Raw genomic sequence first — 26,297 nt, 5'->3', positions numbered from 1 at the left:
TATTATGTTATTTATTAAGCGCTTACTACGTGCTAAGCACTGTTCTAAGCGCTGAGCTTGCAGGCTGCACCTGGAATAAAAAAAGGGGTAAAACTACTAAATCTTATTATTTATTTTGGATATTTTTAGAAAATGACAACTAAAAAATGAAGTAGGTGGACTATTAATGAAAATGTTTTAAAAATGAGTATTTAATTTTGCAGTGGAGGGAGCTGGTGGTGAAAGCCCTGAGAACCAGGGACCCCACCTGGATCGAATGGCTCTGGAAATGACTGAAACAATTAACAAATATCTCTACTAATTATTATTATTATTATTATTATTACTATAAGCCGGTTATCTCCCCAGTTCTTCCTCCATCCAGGGGTTAACACCTTCTTTCTTGCCTGTTTTAGCGAAATGAATGGCAAAAAATGATGGCGAAGATGAATCCCACTTAGGTGACATTCTTAGAGTTGCCATTCGGTTTGGCCATATTTAGGAAAATTATTTGCGAGAAGATTAAGTTGGGAAATGGGTATCCAACTGGATGAGAGCTGGAATGATCACAACTCGAAAATATCGCTCTCAGTGTCTAAATAACTTCAAATGTTTCTCCAAACGATCAGGTCCGATCTTACTACCGTCTCCAATTTAGAAATAAAGATTCTCTGTTATAACAAATCACTCCCACTGCAAGTTGTTGGTGAAATCCCCCTTAGACTGTGATCCCAAAGTAGGATAAAGGCATCACTTTGGTATATTGTACTCTCTCAAGCTCTTAGTAGAGTGTCCCGCACACAGCAAGCGCTCAATAAATAGCACTGATTGACTTCCTGCATTTTGTCTTTACCAATGCCTGACACACAATAAACCCTAACACAAAATATTATCATCATTATTATTATGAACAGCTGGTTAGGAGGATCCAGTAATTTGGAGATGAGTATCACCCTCCAGGCCACGTGCTCTTTTGCATTAGATGAACTTCTGAGTTACCACGGCAAAAAAAAACTTCACTCATGGTCTCCCCCATTCCCCACCTTTCCTCAACTTGCCCTCAGGGCAGAAGTTTCTACTTTGGCCTCAATTATCCGGAGAAGTCATCCCAAAAAGAAAATCACCTCAGCCAGAAATATCCGATTCGCTCCAGCCAAAGCTTTGATCTGACCTCCGGATGCCATTTTTCTACTTCACCCCCAAGCTAATCCCTCCCTCCCTTCCCCATTTTCGCTCCTGATATCACCCTCTTCAACCACCACTCTCTCCTGGCCTTGGGTGAGCCTTTTCACACAGAATTCCCAATAGCCGGAGAAGACAGCATGGCCTAGTGGAAAGAGAACAGGGAATCGGAACGATCTGGGTTCTAATTTTGGCCCTGCCACTTGTTTGCTGTGTGATCTTGGGGAATTCACTTCACTTCTCTTATTGTAAGCAGGTTATCTCCCCAGTTCTTCCTCCATCCACAAGTTAACACCTTCTTTCTTGCCTGTTTTAGTGAAATGAATGGCAAAAATGATGGTGAAGATGAATCCCACTTAGATGACGTTCTTAGAGTTGCACTTCTCTGTGCTTCTGTTACTTCACCTGTAAAATGGGGATTAAGACTGTGAGCCCTATGAGGGGTATGAACTGTGTCCAACCTCATTAGAGTGTATCTACCCCAGCGCTTAGTACAGTGCCTGGCACATAAAAAGTGCTTAATAAATACCATTAAAAAAGTAGCCCTTATCTGATTTCAGGACAAAAATCACTTCAGATTCCCGGTTGGGAAGACTATTCCCAGAACATGCTTTTCCTGTTTCTCTCCCAAACTACCTTTTTTCTCTCAAGTTCTGTATCAATTATCCTTCCAACGTCATTAAGTGATCCCTATTTTCTAAACCATTACAAGCGAAAATCCACACTTTTCTACAAAATAAAGAACACCGGAGTTTAATGCCGCGAAAGCAAGTCACACTCCACGTCCAGGGCAAACCAAACTTATTTAGAACAGTCTCCACGGTTATTTCAAGTTAATGGCTGTTTTGCAAAACTCAGTTTTGCAAAGAATCAGCCATCCATGCGGTTACTCTGTCAACATAAATCACCATGATTCCTTCCCCGTTCTGTAGATACTAACTTTGTCACTGAGGCCTGTGAAAAGAAAAGCATTTGAGAATATTACAAGCAGGATCGGAATTTCCTACACCTTTCCAGGTTTTTCAAGTCCAGGTTCCTGTACAGTGAGGTCTCAGGAGAGTTTAGGAACACTTCAATCCAACTCAGGATCTTACCTGAGAGAAGCAGCTGGCACGTTTAGATGCTTGGGCAAAGGGCAAGGAACAGACAAATGCCACTGGATGCGAATTACAAGGATTTTTGACCGCCAATGCCTTAGGACTCTCCCAAGTGCTTAGTACAGTGCTCCGCACATAGTAAACACTAATTAAATAACATCAATTGGTTGATTAATGTCTGTCACCCTCCTGCCAGGTTATAAAGTCCTTGAGGGCACAGATTCTGTACACTAAATAGATCTACACTCCCAGGCACTTAGTACGGTGCTCTGCACACAATAAGTGCTCAATAAACACAATTGATTAATAGATTGTTATCCCCTGGAGAGCTCATTCGCTGCCACAGTTTCAACTTTCATGTCTGTGAGGATGATTCCCAAATTTCTCTCCAGCCCTGATCTCTCTCCTTCTCTGCGGTTTCACAGTTCCTCCTGCCTTCAGGACATCTCTAACTCGATGTCCTGGCGACACCTCAAACTTGAGCAGGCCTCCTAATCTTCCCACACAAGCCCTGTCCCCCCATCACTGTAGACAACAATACTATCTTCCCTACCTTTCTCATTCAACCCACATAATCAATGTCACCAAATCATGTCAGTGCTACCCTCACAACATCGCCTAAATCCCTCTTTTTCTCTCCATCCAAACTATTATGCTGATCCAGGCACTTAACCTATCCCACTTTGACGCTGCATTAGCTAATTTCCTAAAATCCCTGCCTTATAAAAATATCAATAATTTATTTTAATGTCTGTGTCCCCCTCTAGTCTGTGATCAGGGAACATGTCCAGAGTATTGTACTCTCCCAACCACTGAGCCCCACGTGGGACAACCTGATAACCTTGTGTCTACCCCAGCGCTTAGAACAGTGCTTGGCACAAGGTAAGCGCTTAACAAATACCATCATTATTATTACAATGCTCTGTACAAATACTATTGATTGACTGATTGATCAGGTCAGACATAGTACCTGTCCTCTGTGGGGTTCACAGTGTAAAGGAGATGGGGAATAGTTATTTAATCCCCATGTTAAAGATGAGGAAACTGAGGCACAGAAAACTAAGTGGCTTTCCCAAGGTCACACAGCAGAGAAAGCAAGAGGCAGAGCTGGGATGAGAAGCCAGTACTTTTGACTCCCAGGCGCAGACTCTTCCCACTAGGCCATGCTGTTTTTCTGTGCCTCAGTTTCCTCATCTGTAAAAATGGGGATAAAATACCTGTCCTCTCTTCCTGATACATTTGTAAGCCCTGTACAGGACAGAGATTGTGTCTGAGCTGACTGTATCTGAGTGCTTGGCAAATAGAAAGACCTTAAATAGCATTATTATTATTATTAATCAACTGCAGCGCCTTGATGGCAGGGATCAGATCTACCAACTCAGTTGTATCGTACTTTCCCAATCACTTAGCCCAGTGCTCTGCACCCAGTAAGTTCTCAGGAAATGCCACTGATTAATCGATTACCTGGCCGTGGGAAGAATTCAAAGAGAGCATCGCAAATCACTTCACATCCTCCCGTTTCAGACTTCAAACAACCGTCGCCTGTTTCTAGCATGACTAAATCTTTGTTTAAAGAAGGGGAAAGAGAATCTTAGCTTTACAGCACTCCTTCATTCAGGATCACAAATAGGGTCCTTGATAAATGCGGCAAACTTTTCGCTTTGTTGTTGGCAGCAAACTTTTACAACTTCGCTTTGTTGCGGCTCTCTGGTCTCTCCTCTACAACACTCTACGATTTATGAGGAGAAGAAAATTACAACAGAATTTCTATCACCTGCTTTCTACCCCCCACCTGTTTCACAAAATCCAAGAGTTTCATCGTCCGGGGTGACGGCTTTGATGGCTCACTCCTTGATCGGGTCAATATCAAATGCCTTCATTTTTTCTAATTTTCTCATTAATGGAATGGCTCTGCCTCACTACAAACAGAAAATACCATTACTGGGATACCACTGCTTAGTCCCTCTCATTGTTCACATCAAACAGCTCCACAAAACCCTTTGCACTGTAGCAAGTTTCACAACTTATTGTGCTTTTTTTTGGTAAACTAATGGGGAATCCTGCCATCTTCTCTGAGTCCCCCGAGAGTTGTCATGACAGCAGCGTGCTGGCAAACCCCCTAAATTCATTATGTGAATTAGCATGCGGAAGAGAGGATCTAGACTGAGCAAATTTATCATTTAAATTCCTGGGATTTACATATTTACAAAGATGCTGGATCCATAGTGAGTCCTAACTCAGGAAGGCATCTCTCTGCCCCTAAGTCTTTGCCCTGAAACAGTAATGACCGCCAAACTGACCAAAACCATCCACAAAGGCTATTCTCGGGACCTTTAAGAAGAGTAAGCAGCCGCTCCCTATCAACAGATGTTTTTAGATCAGGCAATGGCATTTTTGAACTGCAATCTGCACTGACCCTAAGGATAAAATAAACACAAGACATCACTTGAATTAAAAAACACTGTAACTTTGAAAAATACATCATCAGAACTCAGAACCCTAAGGGTTATTATGGTCTTCTGTTGCCATTTTAACATTTTATTTTTAGGGTCCTGACTTTCCGATTCTCTTGGGGCCAATCTACATAGCTAAAATCATTCTGTCTCATTAGATTTTCAGCTGTTTTAGACTGTAAATGACTTAAGGGCAGAGAGGTGCCTTTTCTTTTGAAACCATGTACATAATCTGTATACAGTGAATGCTCTAATAGCAATTCTGATTTTTGAGTACATTTCAGTCATCCTTTGGAGCATTGTGCTTTAAAACTGTGTTTTACTTAGACTCTGAGCCCCATGCGGGGCTGTGTCCGAACTGATTAGCCTGGATCTACCCCAGCATTTAAAATGGTGCTCGACCCATAGTGAGCACTTAACAAATATCATAAAAACGGGAGTAGACTCTAGGTCTAAATCTACACCCTCTCATGTTGCCCAAACTTTACAAGATCCTTGCATTAAACTCCCAAAGACCTAGAAGCTCGTCAAGCAGTGATTTTTTTCTTGATACCACGCATCCCCAGATGAGCGCCCACTGCTCTGCACATAGTAAACGTTCATAATTATCATTAAATGATTCACTGGAAACCTCTAGAAATCCCCCCAACCTCTCTCCTCCCTCGGCCCACTCTCAACATCGGGCTGAAAATTCACCATTTGATTTAAAACCATGGGCCGGGGCGGGGTTGAGTGCCCGGTTTAGGGTGGCAACGTTTGACAGGGAAGAAGCCTTCCACAGAATGCCCAGCACTGTGCCAGCGGTTTCTCCACGCGACCGTGCCGCGGGAAGGGAGGAGTTATGGTGCATTCCGCCACGCGGGGTTAGGAGTTAATAAACCTGATAGCGCCTGACCATACGTGTGTGTGTGTTCATATGTACAAGGTATGTATTCCGACACGGGTCCCGATGCAGACTGCCACTCTCTTCCGGGAGGAAGGGTCACCAGTGGCCGCCCGGGCACCCGCGTCGGAGCGGCCTGCAAAAAGAGTCCTTGAGAGGAGATCGGAGACCTCCCGAAGCCCACCTACCCATTTTGCTGCTTAGCGGCCCACTGGGTTCCTCTTCCTTGCCCCTCCGCTCCCTCCGGGCCAGCGTCGGAGGGCACGCCGGCGGTGGCACCGTAGGCCGTGGGCTGCCGTGGGACAGGAACTGCGGGGTTAGCGGCCGCGGCGGAGGCGGGGGGCCGTGGCTCGGCCCCGGCTCTGGGGGTGGCATGCAGTCCAGGCGCAGCGAAGGGGGGAGGTGAAGCGTGAGATGAGACCGTCGCGGGGGCTGGGGTGAAGGCGGACGATGGTGATGGGATGGATGTGACTTTGGGGGCCGCCACGGCCCCGAACGGCCGGGGCGCCTTATTGTAAGCCACGTTGGCGGTGGGTTTGGGCAGAGCAGGAGATGTGATGGGCACTGGCTTAACTACTTCCTTCGGCTCCCCCTAAGTAAAATGAAACAAAATGCACACACGACACACCAACTGCATGCAAATGGTAACGGGGGGACATTTTGGAGGGATTTGAGCAGAGACGCGCTCGTGTTAGTGGCTCCAGCTGCCCCCGGGATGCTGGGTGAAAGATTAAGGGTGGATGTAGGCGACGTGCACCCGAGGGAAAAGGCCAAATGTGCAGAATGCGGATGCAGTGCCAGGATGCCAATCGTTCCCGACGTCATGGTAAATGGATCCTGAAATGGGATGGCTGAGGGAACCATGCGCTGCGTCAGGTTCACTGAGGGAATGGATTTATGGACTGTCCAAGGAAAAAAGGGCAGGAACCCCTCAGGAAGCTAAGCCAGTAGAAACCTTCCAGGAGTTGGAGAATAATAATAATAATAATAATAATAATAATAATAATAATAATAATAATAATAATGGTGGTATTTGTTAAGCGCTTACTAGAGAAGCAGCATGGCCTAGTGGACAAAACACTGGCCTGGGGGTCAGAGGGACATGGGTTCTAATCCCGGCTCTGCCACTTGTCTGCTGGGTGATAATAATAATAATAATAATAGTGGCATTTGTTAAGCACTTACTATGAGTCAAGAACTGTTCTAAGCGCTGGGGGGGATACAAGGTAATCAGTTTGTCCCACATGGGGCTAACAGTCTTCATCCCCATTTTACAGATGAGGGAACTGAGGCACAGAGAAGTAAAGTGACTGGCCCACAATCATACAGCTGACAAGTGGAAGAGCCGGGATTAGAACCCATGACCTCTGACTCCCAAGCCCGGGCTCTTTCCACTGAGCCACGCAGCTTCTCTATCTTGGGCAAGTCACTGTACTTCCCTGGGCCTGAGTTACCTCAACTGCAAAATGGGGTTTAAATCTCTGAGCCCCACGTGAGACAAGTATCGTGCCCAATCTGACAACAATGTACTACTGCAGAGCTTAGTACAGTGCCTGGCACATAGTAAGCGCTTAATAAATACCATTAAAAAAAAGGGAAAATTCCATTTTTTAGAAGTCCCAACTTGAACCAATATAGAGAGGCAGCAAGGCCTAGTAGAAAAAGCCCGGGCCTGGGAACTGGGAGACCTGGGTTCTTACACCAATTCCGCCAATGGCCAACTGTGTGACCTTGGCCAAATCACTTTTCTGTCTTTTGGTTTCCTCATGGGAATAATTTAGATAAAATGCCTGTTCTCCCTTCCTTGCGGGGACTATCTCTGGGACGGGAACCGTGTCTGACCTAGTTTTCTGGTGTCTACCTTAGCACTGAGCCCAGTGCTTAGCCTTCTTGTGGGAGCTTAATAAATACCACCCATTATTTTTATTATTGGGCAGGATGATGATCTCGGGCCCCCTTAGCAACATTTTCTCATACCTAGCAAGGAGAGTTTCACAGACAAATGGCCAATTCGACTGCACTGAATCTCCCAAGTGCTTAGCACAGTGCTCTGCACACAGCAAGCGCTCGATAAATAGCACTGATAGACTGAGTTACAGAGATCTCATCCACTGCCTTGGAAGTTTACTTTATGCAGCCCCCAGGGACTCTTCTCACATGTCTCTTGGGCTGTATTTTTAAAGGAAAAGTTAAACAACTTTTCAGCTCTCTGGAGGTTCAAATCCTATTTCTAATAGACAGATGCTCTCCAGTGAGCAGAACCCTGTTTTACCACCTTTGTTTTCTGTAATTGAATCGCGGTTACAAAAAAAAACTGGTGGTAAAATAGTGTTCTGCTCACTGGAGAGCATCTATTAGAAATTGGGAACTGCAACTGCTAATGCACTGCAGTGATAAGAATTAAAGTCTACACATAAGAAAAGTCTTATTTCCCTTCATTGGATTAATAGTAATAATGGTTTAATAATAACGGTACTAATGGTAATGATTACCCATTGGAGCAAACACAACTCAATAGATTCATGAAATGTTTTGAGACACACTTTAGAGATGGAAACCTTCCCTTCTCCTGTATTCAAAGTATATAATTAACATATGCAATTTAATCAATTTAAGGGGCAATACAGGGCTTCAGAGATATTCTCTTAAAGTGGGGAGGTGTAAAATGGACTTGCTAAAAGGAGAATGAAAATGGAAGGTGCTTTCAGAAACCCAAAAAGTCAAGCATTAAGTCAAAGGCACCTAAATCTCAAGAATCTTTAAAGTTGAACTAAATCAAACAAATCAAATATATCCCAGAATCAAATGATCATAAATTAAATAGCAAATGGACAGGTCAAAAATTATAGTTTTGACAATCAAGGATATAAAAGCTCTGAGACTGCTCTGGCTGACAATGTACTGATGATGAAACCTTTATTTTGGATGTTTCAAGGCTAGGGAAATGCCCAGAGAGGCTTATTTAAATTGGAGACACGAGTCCTTTTAGCAGTAAGGAAGAACCTTGAGATAAAGACCTCAATTGCTCCTGAGTGCCCTTTTAAAGGGAATACTGAGTCCTTTTAGCAGTGAGGAAGAACCTTGAGATAAAGAAGAACTCAACTGCTCCTGAGTGCCCTTTTAAAGGGAATACTGAGACTCCTTGGCTCCTGAGTGGAATTTCAAAAGGAATATTGAGACACCCAGTTGGGGAAAATATCCTGCCAAAAAGTTCATCAAAGTAAAATTTTAGGGTTTAAGTGAAAAAATGTCCTACCCAAACACCTGTTTCTACTTCACTTTCTAAGGGCAGATTTGTAAATTTGGGTAACCTACAGGACAGTGGCTTACATAACCCTCTAAAGTCGGCGTGGGGGGGGCCAAGGGAAAGAACAACTGAAATGTTAGTGTAGCTTGCGATCAGATTTGAAAGAGAGCTCTGAAATATTCCTGAAGCCAAACATACCTTCTGGATGGGAACAGGATCCGGCTTTGGGGCAGTGGGTGCTCTGGAACAAAACAAACAAAAAAACGCACATTTAATTTTACAGGTATAATCCTTTATCTAAAATAGTTCACATTATAATAAGTTTATCGATCGATTCATAAACATGTCGATGACTTTTCTGAGTGGTCTACTATTTAAAATATGTACTTAATAGCTGGATTTCAACATAATTCTTCACAAGAAGCTTTGAAATAACTTAGGTGGATACATTTGAGCCCCACTGTTTCTGTTAAAGGGGCAACATTCAGGGTAACTCTACACAGAACTGTAAAAGTGATCTAAAAGGAGTAATCCTTTTAAATTTCAGGTAAGGAAAAATGTTGACAGTTTCCTCAAGGATAAAAAGCAATCTGGCCTAATGGAAAGAGCATAGGCCTGTGAGTTGGAGTTGGCTGGGAGTTGGCTCTAGTTCCAGCTCTGCCACTTGACTGCTGTGTGACCGTTTAAGGCTCATAACTTCTCTGTACCTCTTAATTTCTCAGATTCCTCTAGTGTAAAACAGGGCTTAATACCTATTCTCCCTCCTACTTGGATAGTGAAACTCATGTGGGGCAGAGACTGTGTCTGACCTGAATAACTTGCATCTACCGCAGTGCTTAGGACAGTGCTTAATAAGCACTTAAATACAATAATAATAATAACAATAGTAAAGTGCTTAACGGTATGTAGTAAGCACTTAAATACAATAACAACAATAGTAAGGTAAATTACAAGCTCTTTTGTTCATTTCTAGTTTGTTTTATCTGGGATATCGTGTATGAAGGGTTTTAATCTTTGGACAAAAGTCAACCATCAGCACTAATCACACTTCAAAGATGGGTTTCCTGAAGGGCCCTGTTCAGCACATAATAATTTCCTGAAGAGCAATTGTTACAATAATAACAATAGTAAGATAAATTACAAGCTCTTTTGTTCATTTCTAGTTTGTTTTACCTGGGATATCATATATGACGGGTTTTAATCTTTGGACAAAAGTCAACCATCAGCACTAATGACACTTCAAAGATGGGTTTCCTGAAGAGCCTTCACTGTTCAGCACATAATAATTAATAACTGTGCTATCTCTTTAGCGTTTACTATGTGTCAAGCACTGTGCTAAACACTGGGGTAGATACAAGATAATCAGGTGAGACAGTCCCTACCCCTCATGGGGCTCACTGTCTTAGGAGAGAGAACAGATATTATATGCCCCTTCTACAGATGAGGAAACTGAGGCAAGATGAAGTGATTTGCCCAAGGTAAGTGGCAGAGCTGGCAGGAGAACCCAGGTCCTCTTACTCCCAGGACCGGGCTCTTTCCACTAGGCCATGCTACTTCCCCAAACATCTGAAGTGATGAAATCCCCTAAGATGTGATTATTATCATGATGCTGCAGACTGAAAATCAGAGATAGGCAAATAAAGGTTGCTAATCTGAGGCTGTCACATTTATTTTAAAATAAATAAAATATTTATTTTATTTTGTTAGTATGTTTGGTTTTGTTCTCTGTCTCCCGCTTTTAGACTGTGAGCCCACTGTTGGGTAGGGACTGTCTCTATATGTTGCCAACTTGTACTTCCCAAGTGCTTAGTACACTGCTCTGCACACAGTAAGCGCTCAATAAATACGTCTGATTGATTGATTGATTGATTTCATTTTGGACGGAGGCTTAGGGCATTAGGGATTCGAGCCACCTCAACATGTTGGCTGATCATGGCTCACCTAGGTAGCAGGGTCACGAAAAGGAACAGGGTGCCAGCTTGGATTTTTCAAACCTTTGACACAGTGAATGCTTTCCCCGGCTTCTGCTTGCTTGGACTTCTTTCCTTTAAAGGAACCAAAGACACTCCAAGAGCCCCGGTCAAAGTTTTATGATTTTTCTTCAAAAAAAACAAAAGCATCGCTTCAAATTCCTCTCTGCTTCCAGGCCTCACAAGTAGGTGAATAAAAGAGGCAGTCTGTTTTCCCAGCTCCAATCCAATTAGATTGAATCTACCCCAGCACTTAGTATAGTGTCTGGCATATAGTAAGTGAATAACAGGAAAAATAATAATGATGATGATGATGATGTTTTTCCAAGAGATGGCTTGACTTCCCTTCAAGTAGAAAATGTGCGATTGAAGTGAGACCCATTCTAGTCCATCTGAATAAATCTGCAACAGTGTGATCTGTAACTATTAAAGCTATATGTCTTTTCGATTATTATGGCATTTCTTGAGTATTTACTATGTACCAAGCACTGTTCTAAGCACTGGGGTAGATACAAGATGATCAGGCCGACACACTCCCCGTCTCACATGGGACTCAAAGTCTAGTCTGTTGTCATACAAGAATGCACACATATTAGGTTAAAGAGCACAGACATGGAAGTCATTAAACCAGGGTTTGACTCCCGGGTTTACCACTGGCTTGCTGTATGATATCAGGAAAATGACTTAGTCACTGCCAGTCTCAGTTTCTCCATCTGTAAAATGGGCACATGACTGCCTGCCCTGCCACCCAGGAAAGTTTTGAGTGTATTGATATGCGTTTTAGAAAGACTTAAAAAAATGTCTATGCCCATATAGTCATTGTAATGCAAGTAGTTCCTTTCAAACTGCACTATCACCACAAGCCATTTTTAGCAACGTGTGAATCTCAAACCAGCCCAGATCTTGTTAGTGGCTCAGTGCCATCTACCCAACAATCTATCTATTATTCTCTTTCATCTTCATGTTGTGCTTGGGAAAACTGCCCTGGTGAGCTATCCTCTACTCTAGCCTCCAGCCCGATTCCAAAATGAACAAAAGCTGCTTGTGAGAGCAGGGCTAGCTCTGTTGAAAGCTGACCCACTTTTGACGGGGTAGCCAAAATAAAAGGGCCTGTTGATTTTCAACCAGTTATAATCTCAAATCTAGGAGATCTGTCTCAGAGGTAAGAGCATTAACAACAACAACAACAAATAACCACAAAAAACAAGTTAGGGAGGCTCCATAATTTGAGCAGGAGGAGTTGTGGAAAAGCACTGTGGTAAATAAGACAACAGTAAACTTGGCTAGAAAAACTGGCAACTTGATATTCCGAGTCATTTGGCTAGAAGCTGGTGACTGTTCATAGCTGTTATTTTAATTAGTCTCTACAATATCTGGTGCGAAACAGGCCTACAGGCCTTTGGGGGGATTTAGCAGGACTGATGTAAATACACTTGAGACAATCAGGCCACAGAATTAAATGCTTCCAATTACCTACTTTGTTTAATACTATTTGTTCTCCAAAATACACATTCTTATCAAAGACCAAGAAAACATTAGTGATGAGAGCGCAGATTCTCAGAAACAGAAAGAGTTGCTTAGACAGTGACAAAGTGTGAAGACCAATTCCCCTCAGCAGAAAGACCTCCCGTGGCTCACAGAGAAAGGCCAGTTTGCTTTAGACCACAAGACCCATTAAGCACCAAAGTGCATCATTCCTCCTTTTAACTGAGCGTTGTCATTTTACCACAACTAAACCAACTCCAGAGCAAAAGTGAGGCTGGATACGTGGCGAGTGATGTATTTTTAAGCACCTTTTCTCCCCTGTATTTCATTTGCCTCAACTATTTTCCCCAGCCAGTATGCTTTTCAAAAAGCCTTGGAATGGAGATGCTGGCAGGAAGAAGCATGAGAAGCAGAATTGTCTAGTGGATACAGCACGGGAGTCAGAGGACCTGAGTCCACCACTAGCCTGCTGTGTGACCCTGGGCAAGTCACTTCACTTCTCTGTGCCTTAGTTTCCTCACCAGTAAAATGGGGATTCAGACTGTGACGCCCCAGATGGGACATGGACTGTGTCCAACCTGATTATCTTGTAACTACCCCAGTGCTTAGAACAGTGTCTGGCGTACAGTAAGCATGTAACCAATACCATGAAAAAAAGACACATGTTTTCCTTGGGATGGGAAAAGTAGGGTGGGTAAAACTAGTGAGTGCAACAGGAGTATTAGACCAAACCCATCAGGTAGTCAATCAGTGGCATTTATTGAGCATTTATTGTGTGCAGAGCACTGGACTGAGCACTGGGAAGAGTATAACCCAAGTAAACCGTAAGGACTCTGCCCTGAGGGGGATTACAATCCAATGGGGGCACCAGTAACCCTAAGTGATTTACAAACAGCGGGGAACAGGAGGAAAAATAAGGCTATAACAGGTGGCTGCACAAGTATGTCAGGATGAAATATTATTATTATGGTACTTATTAAGCACTTAGTAGGTACAAGGAAATAACAATAATAATAATAATTATGGTATTTGTTAAGCACTTACTATGTGCCAGGTACTGTACTTAGCACAGGGGTAGATACAAATTTATCAGGTTGGACACAGTCCCTGTCCCACATGGGGCTCAGAGGCTCAATCTCCATTTTACAGCGGAGATAACTGAGCCACAGAGAAGTGAAGTGACTTACCCAAGCTCACACAGCAGACGAGTGGCAGAGCCAGTATTAAAACCCGTGACCTTCTCGCTCCCTGGCCCGTGCTCTATCCACTATGTCATGCTGATCAGGTTGGACACAGCCCCTGTCCGACAAGGGACTCACAGTCTACGTAGGAGGGAGAATAGGCTAATTGAACCTCCATTTTAACAGATGAGGAAACTGAGGCACAGAGCAGTTACATGGTCACAAAAAAAGGTAACTGGCAGAGACAGGACTAGAACCCAGGTCCTTTGACTCCCAGGAACATTCTCTAGTAGGCCAAGCTGAATAATTAATCAAATGTACATATACAAATGCTGAAGAAGGGTGAAAATGTACCCTATTGCTAGAGTCGGCTGCTCAGGTGATGATGATGGTATTTGTTAAGCGCTTACTATGTGCCAAACACTGTTCTAAGCGCTGGAGTAAATACAAGGTGATTGGGTTGTCGTCGTCAATCGTCAATCGTATTTATTGAGCGCTTACTGTGTGCACAGTAAACCCCACAGGGTTGTCCCATGTGGGGCTCACAATCTCAATCCCCATTTTACAGATGTGACTTGGGATATTGGGAATTAGGCAGGAAAAGCTTCTTGGGGGAGGGATTTTAGGAGAGTTCCGCAGATGGACAGGGCTGTGGTCTGGTGGATTGGGAGGGGGTCGGTTTTTCGGATGGGGATAGAGGTCAGAGGCCAGAGTGTCGCAGGTGAGGTGGGGAGAAACAAAGACTGAAAGTCACTGAGGGCAGGTGAATGCAGTCAATATGTGACATGGAAAAAGCTGGCAGAGGAGTCTGAAGCCAATTCCAGGAATTCCAAGTAAAGGCTGTTGTTTGACAGAGGTTTTTGGCATCCAACAGGGTAGCAGTGGCAGGAGAAGGCACGTGCCGCAAACTATACCTCTCTGAATCCGCGAGCGTGCAAGCATCTAAATGAGTGTGTTTGAGGAAGTGTCTTGGTGTGTTGTGTGTGTGGAGGGGGCTTGGGGGGAGGTACTGGAAACAACCAGGGGTCTGGATGATCACTGCCTTCCCACCCCACCTCAAAACTCCTCACTGCCCTCTCCCTCCATGCTGGATTATTTTATTGTAATCCCACCTCTCCAGGATATGACAGGCTGCCCAGGTTTAAGAGGGCTGTTCAGTCATTTAGTTGTATTTATTGAGCAAATAAACTGTGTGCAAAGCACTGTAAATAGCGCCTTTGGAAAGTACAAGACAACAAAAAAGAGTGACATTTCCTGCCCACAACGAGCTTACAGTCTAGAGGGGGAAGAGACAGACCTCAATACGAATAAATAAAATTACAGATATGTACGTAAGTGCTGAGGGGCTGGGATGGGGGCAAAACAAAGGGAGCGACTCGGGGCAATGCAGAAGGGAGTGGGAGGTGAGGAAAAGTGGGGCTAAGTCTGGGAAGGCTTCTTGGAGGAGATGTGCCTTCAATAAGACTCTGAAGGCGGGGAGAGTAATTGTCCGGCAGATTTGAGGAAGGAAGGCATTCCGGGCGAGAGGTAGGACGTGGGCAAAGTGTCGGCGGCGAGACAGGCGATATGGAAGCACAGTGAGAAGGTTAGAACTAGAGGAGCAAAGCGTGCGGGCTGGTTTGCCGAAGGAGAGAAGCGAGGTGAGCTGGGAGGGGACAAGGTGATGGGCTGCTTTAAATCCAACAGTCATGAATTTTTGTTTGATATGGAGGTGGATGGGCAACCACCGGAGCTTTTTGAGGAGGGGGAGGCCAGTAGAAACACAGAGGATTTCTTTGGCAATCATGGATTTTCCTAATCAACCAGCCAATAACCTCTAGGCAGTGTGGCCTACTGGAAAGAGCCTGAGAGTTGGATGATCTGGGTTCTGATGCCCTGGGTTCTAACGCCGGCTCTGCCGCTTATCTGCTTTAAAAAGTCACCTTTTTAAAATGGTCTTTATTAAGGGCTTACTTTGCGTCAGGTACTGTTCTAAGAGTTGGGGTAGATACAGGTTAATCAGGTTGGGCATAGTTCCTGTCCCACATGGGGCTCACAATCTTAATCCCCACTTTACCGATGAGATAACCGAGGCACAGAGAAGTGAAGCGGCTAATAATCCGATGGAGGGGGAAGGGTGTAATTTAGTACAATTTACTAAATTGTAAATTTAGTAGCACTAAGGCAGAGTTATCCTTCAATTTAACTATGCAACAGCTGATAGACTGTGAGCCTACTGTTGGGTAGGGACTGTCTCTATATGTTGCCAACTTGTACTTCCCAAGTGCTTAGTACAGTGCTCTGCAAACAGTATGCGTTCAATAAATATGATTGCTTGATTGATAGTGAGCCTTCACCAAGCTCACTGTGGGCAGGGAATGTGTCTGTTTCTTGTATTGCACTCTCCCAAACACTCTGTACAGTGCTCTGCACACAGTAAGCGCTCAGTAAATACGATTCATCATCATCATCATCAATCGTATTTATTGAGCGCTTACTATGTGCAGAGCACTGTACTAAGCGCTTGGGAAGTACAAATTGGCAACATATAGAGACAGTCCCTACCCAACAGTGGGCTCGAATGAGTGTCACTGAGAGTATCTTTTTGCATGCTGTGTCCATGACAAGACCCTTGTGCACCTTTTCTGAGCCCTGGCCCTAGCTCTCTTCCTCCCTTCAAGGCCCTACTGAGAGCTCACCTCCTCCAGGAGGCCTTCCCAGACTGAGCCCCTTCCTTCCTCTCCCCCTCGTCCCCCTCTCCATCCCCCCATCTTACCTCCTTCCCTTCCCCACAGCACCTGTATATATGTATATATGTTTGTACATATTTATTACTCTATTTATTTTACTTGTACATATCTATTGTATTTATTTTATTTTGTTAATATGTTTGGTTTTGTTCTCTGTCTCCCCCTTCTAGACTGTGAGCCCATTGTTGGGTAGGGACTGTCTCTATGTGTTGCCAACTTGTAGTTCCCAAGCGCTTAGTACAGTGCTCTGCACACAGTAAGCGCTCCATAAATACGATTGATTGATTGATTGGTTAAATGAAACAAGGCAACAAGAAGAGAAGAGGCCCAGGAAAACACGTCAAAATGAGGCAGGCTTGCAGTGGGAGGTGAGAGACCACAGCAGCAGACCGCAGTATGGTGAGAAATCGGACAGGGTGGTCACTCTCAAGTAGAGTCTCCGAGAGCTAAAATCCTTCACAAAAGAAAACCGGACCGGATGCCGCTGCAAACACAACATAGAAGCAGCATGACCTAGTGGCTACAGCCTGGGCGTCAGAAGGACCCGGGTTCTAATCCTGCCTTTGCCGCTTGTCTGCTGTGTAACCTCGAGCAAGTCACTTCGCTTCTCTGGGCCTCAGTTCCCTCATCTACAAAATGGGGATTAAGATTGAGAATCCCATGTGGAACAAGGACTGTGTCCAACCTGATTAACTTGTATCGACACCTGCGTTGAAGACAGTGCCTGGCACCCAGTAAGTGATCAAGAAATACTGTTAAAAAAACCAAATGAACCCCAGAACATACCAGCTTCCTGGTAACTGAGTCTGCTTATTGTCAGGTAATGCCTGACCATTTTCAGCCACACCCCCATGAGGGTTCACATTCAGAAGCACTTAATAATAATAATTTTGGTATTTGAAAAGCGCTTACTATGTGCAAAGCACTGTTCTAAGTGCTGAAAATTCAAAATTCAAAATTCAAATTCAAAATTCACTTCAAAATTCAAGTCCAGCTACATATTTTTCAGTGCGCAGAAATAAACACGATTGAATGAACAGAACTGACTGTATTATATCGTCCCCTCCCAAGTGCTTAGTACAGTGCTCTGCACACAGTAAGTGCTCAGTAATGATGGTTGATTGATTTTCTAGAGAAGCAGTGGATAGAGCACAGTCCTGGAAGTTGGAAGGACCTGGGTTCTAATCCCACTCTGCCACTGTCTGCTGTGTGACTTGAGGCAAGTCACTTCACTTTTCCCGTGCCTGTTACCTCATCTGTAAAATGGGGATTGAGGCTGTGAGCCCTATAGGGGACAGGCACTGTGTCCAACCTGATGAGCTTATATCAACCCCAGTGCTTAGTACAGTGCCTCGCACATAGTGAGCACTTAATACCACAATTATTATTATTATTGTTGTTATTACCTACTGCCCCTGCCAGTTAACAACCCTTCTCTCTGGGTCTGCTCCTTCTGCTGCAGCCTTGACAGCGATGGCACCTTATTGCTTAGAACAGCTCTTTGCACATAGTAAGCGCTCAATAAATGCCATTATCATTTTTTTTTTTATTTATCGACCGAAAGACACGGGGAAAGTTTAAACTATTCGTATCCCTGAAAATATACCGAGCAAGCAGGCTGCTGCCATTCCAGCTAGACTGGGCGTATGGGTAGAATTATTTTGGGCAGTTCTGTCTTCACAAGGCTACTGCGATACCAAAAGAAGCTGGCCGTGGTCCCCTGTCTTGGCGAAAATGAGAGATAGTTTGAATCTACCTCACAACGGATCGGTTTAGATCCCCACGGGGTGGGAGCGGAGCGTCTCCGTCGGGCCGGGAAAACCGGCTCGGCTGCTTCCCGGGCCAGATCTTTCTAGTTAATGAACCCGAGACCTGGATTTCCGAGAAGTTTTTAATCCAGCTTGTCTTGTTAAGTCGCAGGTTTCACTTCTCTTTGCCTGTGCAGGCCTGTCCTGGGGAGGCCTGGCACCCAACAGCCTTCGAATAGGCATACCAGTGGGAAGCAGCTGCTTCCCAACTAGAAGGTAAGCTCTCTGAGGGTGAAGGGGGTGGGTCTACCAACTCCGGTGCGTCGGCAATCCTATTTATTGAGCGCTTACTATGTGCACAGCACTGTTCTAAGTTTTTGGGAGAGTGCAATATAACAGTGAACAGACATATTCCCTGCCCACAAAGAGCTTACATTCTAGAGGAGGAGACAGACATTAATATGAATTGATAAATGACAGGTACGTACACAAGGGGAGCAAGCCAGGGCGACTCAGAAGGGATTGGGAGAAGAGGAAAGGAGGGCTTAGTCAGGGAAGGCCTCTTGGAGGAGATGTGCCTCCTCCAAGGATGAATAAGGCTTTGAAGGAGGGGAGAGTCCTTGTCCGTGGCCTATGAGGAGGGAGTATTTGCCCAAGCACTTAGTACAGTGCTCTGCACACAATCAGCACTCAATAAACACCACTGATTCATTGTTTGGCTGTGTGAGAAAAATCGATTTGGGCTTCAAGCAAATACAACCTATTACAAAGAGCATGGGACTGACTGTCAAGAATGTTGCTTCATTCATTCAATCGTATTTATTGAGCGCTTACTGTGTGCAGAGCACTGAACTAAGTGCTTGGGAAGTTGGTTCTACTCCTGGCTCTGCCACTTGTCTGTTGTGTGACCTGGAACAGGCCATTTACCTTCTCTGTGCCTCAATTTCCTCAACTGCAAAATGACAATTAAACACTTATTCTCCTTGGCTCTTGGACTGTGAGCCCTAAGACAAAAGAGACTGTTTCTGACCCAACTGTAATGTCTCTATCCCAGTGCTTAGCATGTCGTATGCCCTTAATACATACCACAACTATCTTTCACTGATTCCTGAAGTAACCTGATACTCAATTTCCTTTGGCCTTTTGCCCATTACGTTTCTACTTTCCCATATTTGTATGGTTTAAATATATCATCCGGTACCCCGCAGTTGTGAAAAGGGCATTTTTAGACATATTAATGAAATTCAAAGGAAAGAGCACATCAACTTTCAGCCCAGCCTTATTAGGAAAATTATTTTTGTCTGTAATTCTCTGCAGGGGAAAGCAAACACTTTTCACTCTCTCAATGGCCCTTTTATTAGCTCTCCTAAATGTATTTCATCCACTAGGAATTAGGTTAAAAACCTTAATGTTTTGGCAGTGGGGTTTCAAAACCAGGAGGTCTAAAATTCAGAACTAAATGAAATAGACTTAACCATCAACCAGTCCTGTGGACAGTAGGCCAGAGATTCAAACTCACCGGACATTTGCGGGACTGAATGCCAAGACACTACCGATATCTCCAGCAGATCATCTAAGCCACTCCGGTGGCAGCAATAGTATTTGTTAAGTGTCTACTGTGTGCAAACCACTGTCCTGTGCAATCCTTCTGTTGTCTAGTTAAAAGAAGTTATCCAAACTCCGCCTCATCATCATCAGTGCTAATTGGGTCCAGGGCACTGTACTGAGCGCTTGGGAGAGTACATTCTCTGCCCACAATGAGCTTACAGTGTAGAGGAGGAGACAGACATTAATATCGATAAGTGAAATGGATGATTTTTTTCCCACTTGCACAACTTTCTGTGGTAACAAATTTCCTATGGTCACCATCCACAGCGTGAAGAAATATTTCGTTTCTATTTCTTTTTAAACAAACGCTGCCCCTGGTTTGCTGAATGACTTTGAACAAATCACTGAACCCTTCTATTTGCTTCAGATTTCTTATGAGTAAGGTGGGTTAAACAGCACCTGATTCTCGCCCACATCACTAGGAAATTATAATAATGATAATAATAATATAATGGAGATATTTGTTAAATTCTCACTAGGTGCCAAACATGTTGCTAAGCACTGGTGTAGATACAGGATTATCAGCTCAGACACAGTCGCTATCCTAGACAGGGCTCACACTCTAAGTGGGAGGAAGAAGAGGTATTTAAGCCCCATTTTACAGATGAGGAAACTGAGGCACAGACAAGTCATATGCTTGCCCAAGGTCACACAGGGGGTAAATGGTGGAGCTGAGATGAGAACCCGAGTGTCTGGACATTCAGTCCCATGCTCTACTATGTCAAGCTGCTTGAAATGCAAGGGATGCAGATATTCAAGATACTATGGCACTAATGTGTGTTTGTTTGTGTGTGTTTGGGTATGGGGGGAGGGGGAATAGGGTAATCAAAAGCATTTATTGCACACTTACTGGTGACAAATCATCGTACTATGTGCTACAGAGAATTCACTTGAGTTCATTCATTCAGTCGTATTTATTGAGCGCTTACTGTGTGCAGAGTACTGTACTAAGCGCTTAGTTCAGTGACATGATCCCTGCCCACAAGGAGTTTACAAACTGGTGGGGAAGACAAACACAAAAATCAACTGAAGACAGGAAGAAGAAGAAGGAACGAGGGATATGTGAATGAGGGGGTGTTTGAATAGTGGAATATATAAACTGAAAGGTATTGCCCTGCTACGGAGGGTTGCGGAGTTAATGCAAAATGGCTGATGGAGAGAAGAAAAATTTCTCTCTTTCTTCTCTCTCAACCCGGAGAGAAGAAAAATGAAGCAGGGAAACAAAGTGGAATCCCAGAAGGGCTTTGAAGACATGGGGACCAAGGGTCTGGTGAAGAAACAGCATGGTTTAGTGGATAGGGCTTAGGAGTCAGAGGGTCATGGGTTCTAATCCCAGCTCCACCTCATCTGCTGTGTGACTTTGGGCAAATCACTTAACTTCTCCCAGTGCCTCAGTTACCTCATCTGTAAAATGGGGTTTGAGACTGTGAGCCCCATGTGGGTCATGGACGGTGTCCGACCCAATTAGCTTGTATTTACTATAGTGCTTAGAACAGTGCCTGGCACACAGTTAGTGCTTAACAAATACCACAATTATTATCATTATTATCCCATCAGGCTACCAGGATTCCCCACCAAACAGAGTGCCAGAGCTTTCCAGATGATTGCAGAGGTATGTAAACATTTATCCAGGCTGTGAAGTTTTCCAAAACGGCATAAAATCCAATCAACCCTAAAATTTACAAACAGAACTAGGAAATAATTGAAGCATGACTGCTATAACCTCATCTGAGAGACTTTAAAGAGGTCCCTTCCTATCATTTCTCTGTGCCTCAGTTACCTCTTCTGCAAAATGGAGACTAAGACTGTGAGCCCTACTTGGGACATGGACTCTGACCAACCTGGTTCGGTTGTATCCACCCGAGCACTTAGTAAAGTGTCTGGCACATAAATAGCGTTTAACAAATACAATTTAAAAAACAATAAATAAAAGCTATAGTCTTTACATGCTGCATTGGGAGTGGCTCAAAAATAGAAAAATAATCACATAATGTTTCTATAATCATTTCAGCCCAGATGACAACTACAGCAGAAGAAAGCTAAAACCAACATCAGTATCACACTTCTGACCTTTCCACACCTGTTTTCATAAACCATCTCCCTCGATCGATAAGCACAAACCAGACCTCTGGCTGCAAAGAAAACTGGCAACCACGCTTGAATTGAAAGATGGAAGGAAATAGAAAGCACCAGGCAGACTTAATTTTGGTCTACGTGGAGCTGAGGAATGATTTACAAGACCCCAAGCAAAAGCACACTGGCTTAGGAGGGAGGATTTATAGTTATATTTCAGTAAATGACTGTGTCTTCCAGCTTAAGCAAAGATTAAAAGCCCTCGCTCCCACGCCAAACGGAATTAGATGTCAAGTTAAAATGAACTCAAAGGAGCTGGGTTTGGCATTCTCGGTAGGTTTGTGATGTTCCCTGCTGAAGAACAGGGCTACTGCAGATAATCCCCACCTGAGTAGATAAATAATCAAGGAGATTGGGGAAAACTGGAGGGGCAGATGGGAATCTGGGTTCCAGAGAGGGGGTTGAGGACCCAAGACCTCTTGGGTGGGTGATGGAGGGAAGGGAAAGACAGGTCTAAGATAAAAGCCGCTGTTGGGGCTCACCTTTTTCAACGGCTGCTTCACAGGCCTCCAAATGTTACCGGTCCGAGCTCTCCCCTCTTTACTTACTCTTGCTCCTCTTCCACTACAACCCAGTTCACGTATTAGCTCCTCTAATTCCAGCCTCCCCACTCTGCTTCTCTCTCATCATCAACCCATGGCTATTGATTCATGCATTCATTGAGTGCTTACTGTGTGCAGAGCATCGTATTAAGCGCTTGGGAGAAAACAGCATCACAACAGACACATTCCCTGCCCACAAGCTTACAATCTAGATGGGGGGGGGGAGACAGACATTAATATAAATAGATAAATGACCAATATGGACATAAGTGCTGTGGGGATGGGATGAATAAAGGGAGTAAGTCAGGGTGATGCCAGGAGGGAGTGGAAGGAGAGGAAAGGAAGGCTTAGTGAGGGAAGGCCTCTTGGAAGAGATGTGCCTTCAATAAGGCTTTGAAGTGGGGGAGAGTCATTGTCGGATATGAGGAGGGAGGTCGAGGCAGGACGTGGGTGAGGGGTCGTCGGCGAGATAGACGAGATAGAGGTACAGTGAGAAGGTGAGCAATACAGGAGCCACGTGTGCGGGCTGGGTTGTAACAGGAGAGTAGCAAGGCGAGGTAAGAGGGGGCAAGATGATTGAGGGCTTTAAAGTCAACAGTGAGGAGCTTTTGTTGGATGCGGAGGTGGACTGGCAACCCCTGGCATTTCTTGAGGAGTGTGGAAACACGTCCTGTACATTTCTGAAGAAAAATGATCCTGGCAGCAGAGTGAAAAATGGACTGGAGTGGGGAGAGACAGGAAGCTGGGAGGTCAGCAAGGAGGCTGATACAGTCATCAAGGTGGGGTGGGATAAGTGATTGTATTAACAGGATAGCAGTATAGATGGGAGGAAAGATGGATTTTAGCGATGTTGTGAAAGTGGAACCAACAGGAGTTAGTGATGGACTGAATACTTGGGTTGAACGAGCGAGAGGAGTCACGGCTAACGCCAAGGTTACAGCCTTGTGAAACAGGAAGGAATGTGGTGCCATCCATCCTGCCTGGAACTTGATATTTCTAATCACCCTACCCTCAGCTCCACAGCTCTTATGTACAGATCTGTAATTTATGTTAACATTTATCACCCCCTCGAGACTGTAAGATCCTTGTGGGCAGGAACTATGTCTACTCTCTACTGTATTGTAATAATAATGATGATGATGATAATGGCATTTGTTAAGCGCTTACTATGTGCAAACCACTGTTCTAAGCACTGAGCACTGTTCTAAATGATGGCACTTATTAAGCGCTTACTATGTGCAAAGCACTGTTCTAAGCACTGAATGTTTCCCAAGTGTTTAGTACAGTGCTCTGCACGTAACAAGCATTCAATAAACACCATTGTTCAATTTTTTAAAGGTATTTGTTATGTGCTTACCAGGTTCCAGGCACTGCACTAAGCGCTGGGTAGATACAAGCTAATCAGGTTGGACACAGTCCATGTCCCACAGATGAGGCGACTGAGGCACAGGTAAGTGATCTGCCCAAGGTCACACAACAGAAACGGCAGAGTCAGGATTAGAGTCCAGGTCCTTCGACTCCTAAGGCTTGTGTTCTATTCACTAGGTCATGCTGCTTCTCCCTCCCCTCCACATCCAGCAGACCCCTACTCTCTCCATCTTCAAAGCCCTCCAGAGATCAGATCTCTTACAGGAAGCCTTGGGCAAGCCTTGGGTGCCTCTCAGCACCTCAGTTATCTCATCTGTAAAATGGGGATTAAGACTGTGAGCCCCATGGGGGACAGGGACTGTGCCCAGCCCAATTATCTTTTATCTACCCCCGTGCTTAGTGCAGCACTTGGCACCTTGTACGCACGTGACAAATACCACAATTATTATTATTATTATTTCTCCCCTAAGACTGTGAATCCCATATGAGACAGACACTGTATGGGATCTGCTTGTCTTGTATCTACTCCAGTGGTTAGAATAGTGTTTGGCACACAGTAAGCACTTAACTGCCACAGTTATTATCATTATTACTTATTTTATTTTGTTAGTATGTTTGGTTTTGTTCTCTGTCTCCCCCTTTTAGACTGTGAGCCCACTCTTGGGTAGGGACTGTCTCTATATGTTGCTAATTTGTACTTCCCAAGCGCTTAGTACAGTGCTCTGCACACAGTAAGCGCTCAATAAATACGATTGATGACGATTATTATTATTATTTTCAGCAGCATTAACAGCAGAGCCTTGTATCAGTTCTCTGGGAACAAGAAGCAGCGTGGCTCAGTGGAAAGAGCATGGGCTTTGGAGTCAGAGGTCATGGGTTCAAATCCCGGCCCCACCAACTGTCAGCTGTGTGACTTTGGGCAAGTCGCAACTTCTCTGTGCCTCAGTTACCTCATCGGTAAAATGGGGATTAAAACTGTGAGCCCCCATGGGACAACCTGATCACCTTGTAACCTCACCAGAGCTTAGAACAGTGCTTTGCACAAAGTAAGTGCTTAACAAATACCATTATTATTATTATTATTAATAAGAAAAAAAAGTAAAACACACAACCTCTGCCCTCAAAAAGCTGCCAAGCCAATTTACCTGCCAAGGGTTATTTTAAAGTAAAGAAATTATGGAATTCCTTTAATTTAAAATCAATTTTTAAAAAATATAACAATGTGATTGTACATTTTTTCCAATATCTCTGCTGGGAATTACCAGTTATCTTTCCATGAGGTAAAATTGGAAAAATGCTGGGTTTAATCTAATTGTATGCACAAATATTCTTCAGTCGTTTATCTGTAGTGAGAGCTTCAAAGCTTATGTCAACCTGTGACGTTCCAACTGGATATTATGAAGCATGCCACGGGAGCTAAAATGTCCCCGGGAGAGAATGCCCTCAAGTTATTCTGAGAAGGGAAGATAAATTCTAACCACAAGACACATTGTTTCCTCTCAGTCTCCAAATGCAAGCCCCCGCCAAAACTTAAAATAAACTCGCAAAGTCAATAGTATCATGGTCAACAATAGATGCTTGCTTGCTGTTTCTGAAACTATGAATCATTCCTATCCACGTAAATGTTTTAAATTTTAAAAAATGGAAAGGTTTCCACTAAGAGGATAAGGAATTCTAAAAGAACATTTGATTTTAACCTATCCGGAATTCATTGTAATGTCAGTCTCTCCATCAGCATCATCAATCGTATTTATTGAGCGCTTACTATGTGCAGAGCACTGTACTAAGCGCTTGGGAAGTACAAATTGGCAACATATAGAGACAGTCCCTACCCAACAGTGGGCTCACAGTCTAAAAGGGGGAAGTCCACCTAGACTGTAAGCACCCTGAGTGCAAGAATTAGGCCTACCAACTCTACTGTACTTTACCGAGCACTCAATTCAGGGCTCTAAAAAGAGTAAGCAGTTAAATATCGACTGAAAAAATAAATGTGATATTTCTTAAGAGTTTACTAGGTGCCATGCACTGTGGTAGATACAATATAATCAGATCGGGGCAGGGAATGTGTCTATTATATTGCCGTGTTAAACACTCCCAAGTGCTTAGGACAGTACTCTGCATACAGTAAGCACTCAATAAATGATTGATTGATTGGCATAGTCCCTGTCCCCCATGGAGTCATAGTCTAAAGGGACAGAGAACAGGTTTTTAATCCCCATTTTACAAATGAGGAAACTGAGGCACGGAGTGGTGGCTTGCCCAAGGTCACACTGCAAGTGGCAGAACTGAGATTAGAACACAAGTCTCCTGACAAATAATCCTGTGTTCTCTCTACAAGGTCCGTGTTCATCATCATCAATCGTATTTATTGAGCGCTTACTATGTGCAGAGCACTGTTCCCTCCCTAGAATTCAACTGCCCATCAATAATATTTATCGAGCACCTAGCGTCCGCACAGCACAGTACTAAGAACTTGGGAGAGTATCATAGAGCACAAGCAAGTTTGAAGGCACAATTCCTGCCCCCCCCGGAGCTTACAATCTATCAACTATAAAAATATTGGCTTATTTCCATTGGGACACTTGGGCATTTTCCACACGGGGAAAAATTGGGTTTTTGGAAAGGGCCACAGTTGCTTGAAATCAAGTCGAACAAGACTGGTTTTACTTAGAACGGGGCTTCTTAAACCTGG

The 26,297-nt window shown here is 44.0% G+C and overlaps 1 protein-coding gene across 10 annotated transcripts in view; it reads right to left on the bottom strand.

Moving 5' to 3' along the window:
• Positions 1-26,297, bottom strand: part of LOC119947716 (PDZ and LIM domain protein 5-like) — a 200,106-nt gene that overhangs the window by 53,294 nt on the left and 120,515 nt on the right. For 4 of the 10 annotated variants that reach the window (XM_038769339.1, XM_038769340.1, XM_038769338.1 and 1 more), the window contains exons 4-5: positions 9,040-9,082; positions 5,783-6,186 (exon numbers count right to left, since the gene is read on the bottom strand). In XM_038769339.1, coding sequence (XP_038625267.1) covers positions 5,783-6,186; positions 9,040-9,082 — 447 coding nt within the window. Of the gene's footprint in view, positions 1-2,101; positions 2,116-5,782; positions 6,187-9,039; positions 9,083-26,297 lie in introns of all 10 variants that reach the window. The other 6 variants (XM_038769342.1, XM_038769341.1, XM_038769346.1 and 3 more) reach the window with 2 other exon arrangements.

The sequence above is a fragment of the Tachyglossus aculeatus genome, chromosome X5 (genome assembly GCF_015852505.1).
Source record: "Tachyglossus aculeatus isolate mTacAcu1 chromosome X5, mTacAcu1.pri, whole genome shotgun sequence".
Taxonomy (NCBI): domain Eukaryota; kingdom Metazoa; phylum Chordata; class Mammalia; order Monotremata; family Tachyglossidae; genus Tachyglossus; species Tachyglossus aculeatus.
This window is presented reverse-complemented; position numbering and strand designations above follow the sequence as displayed.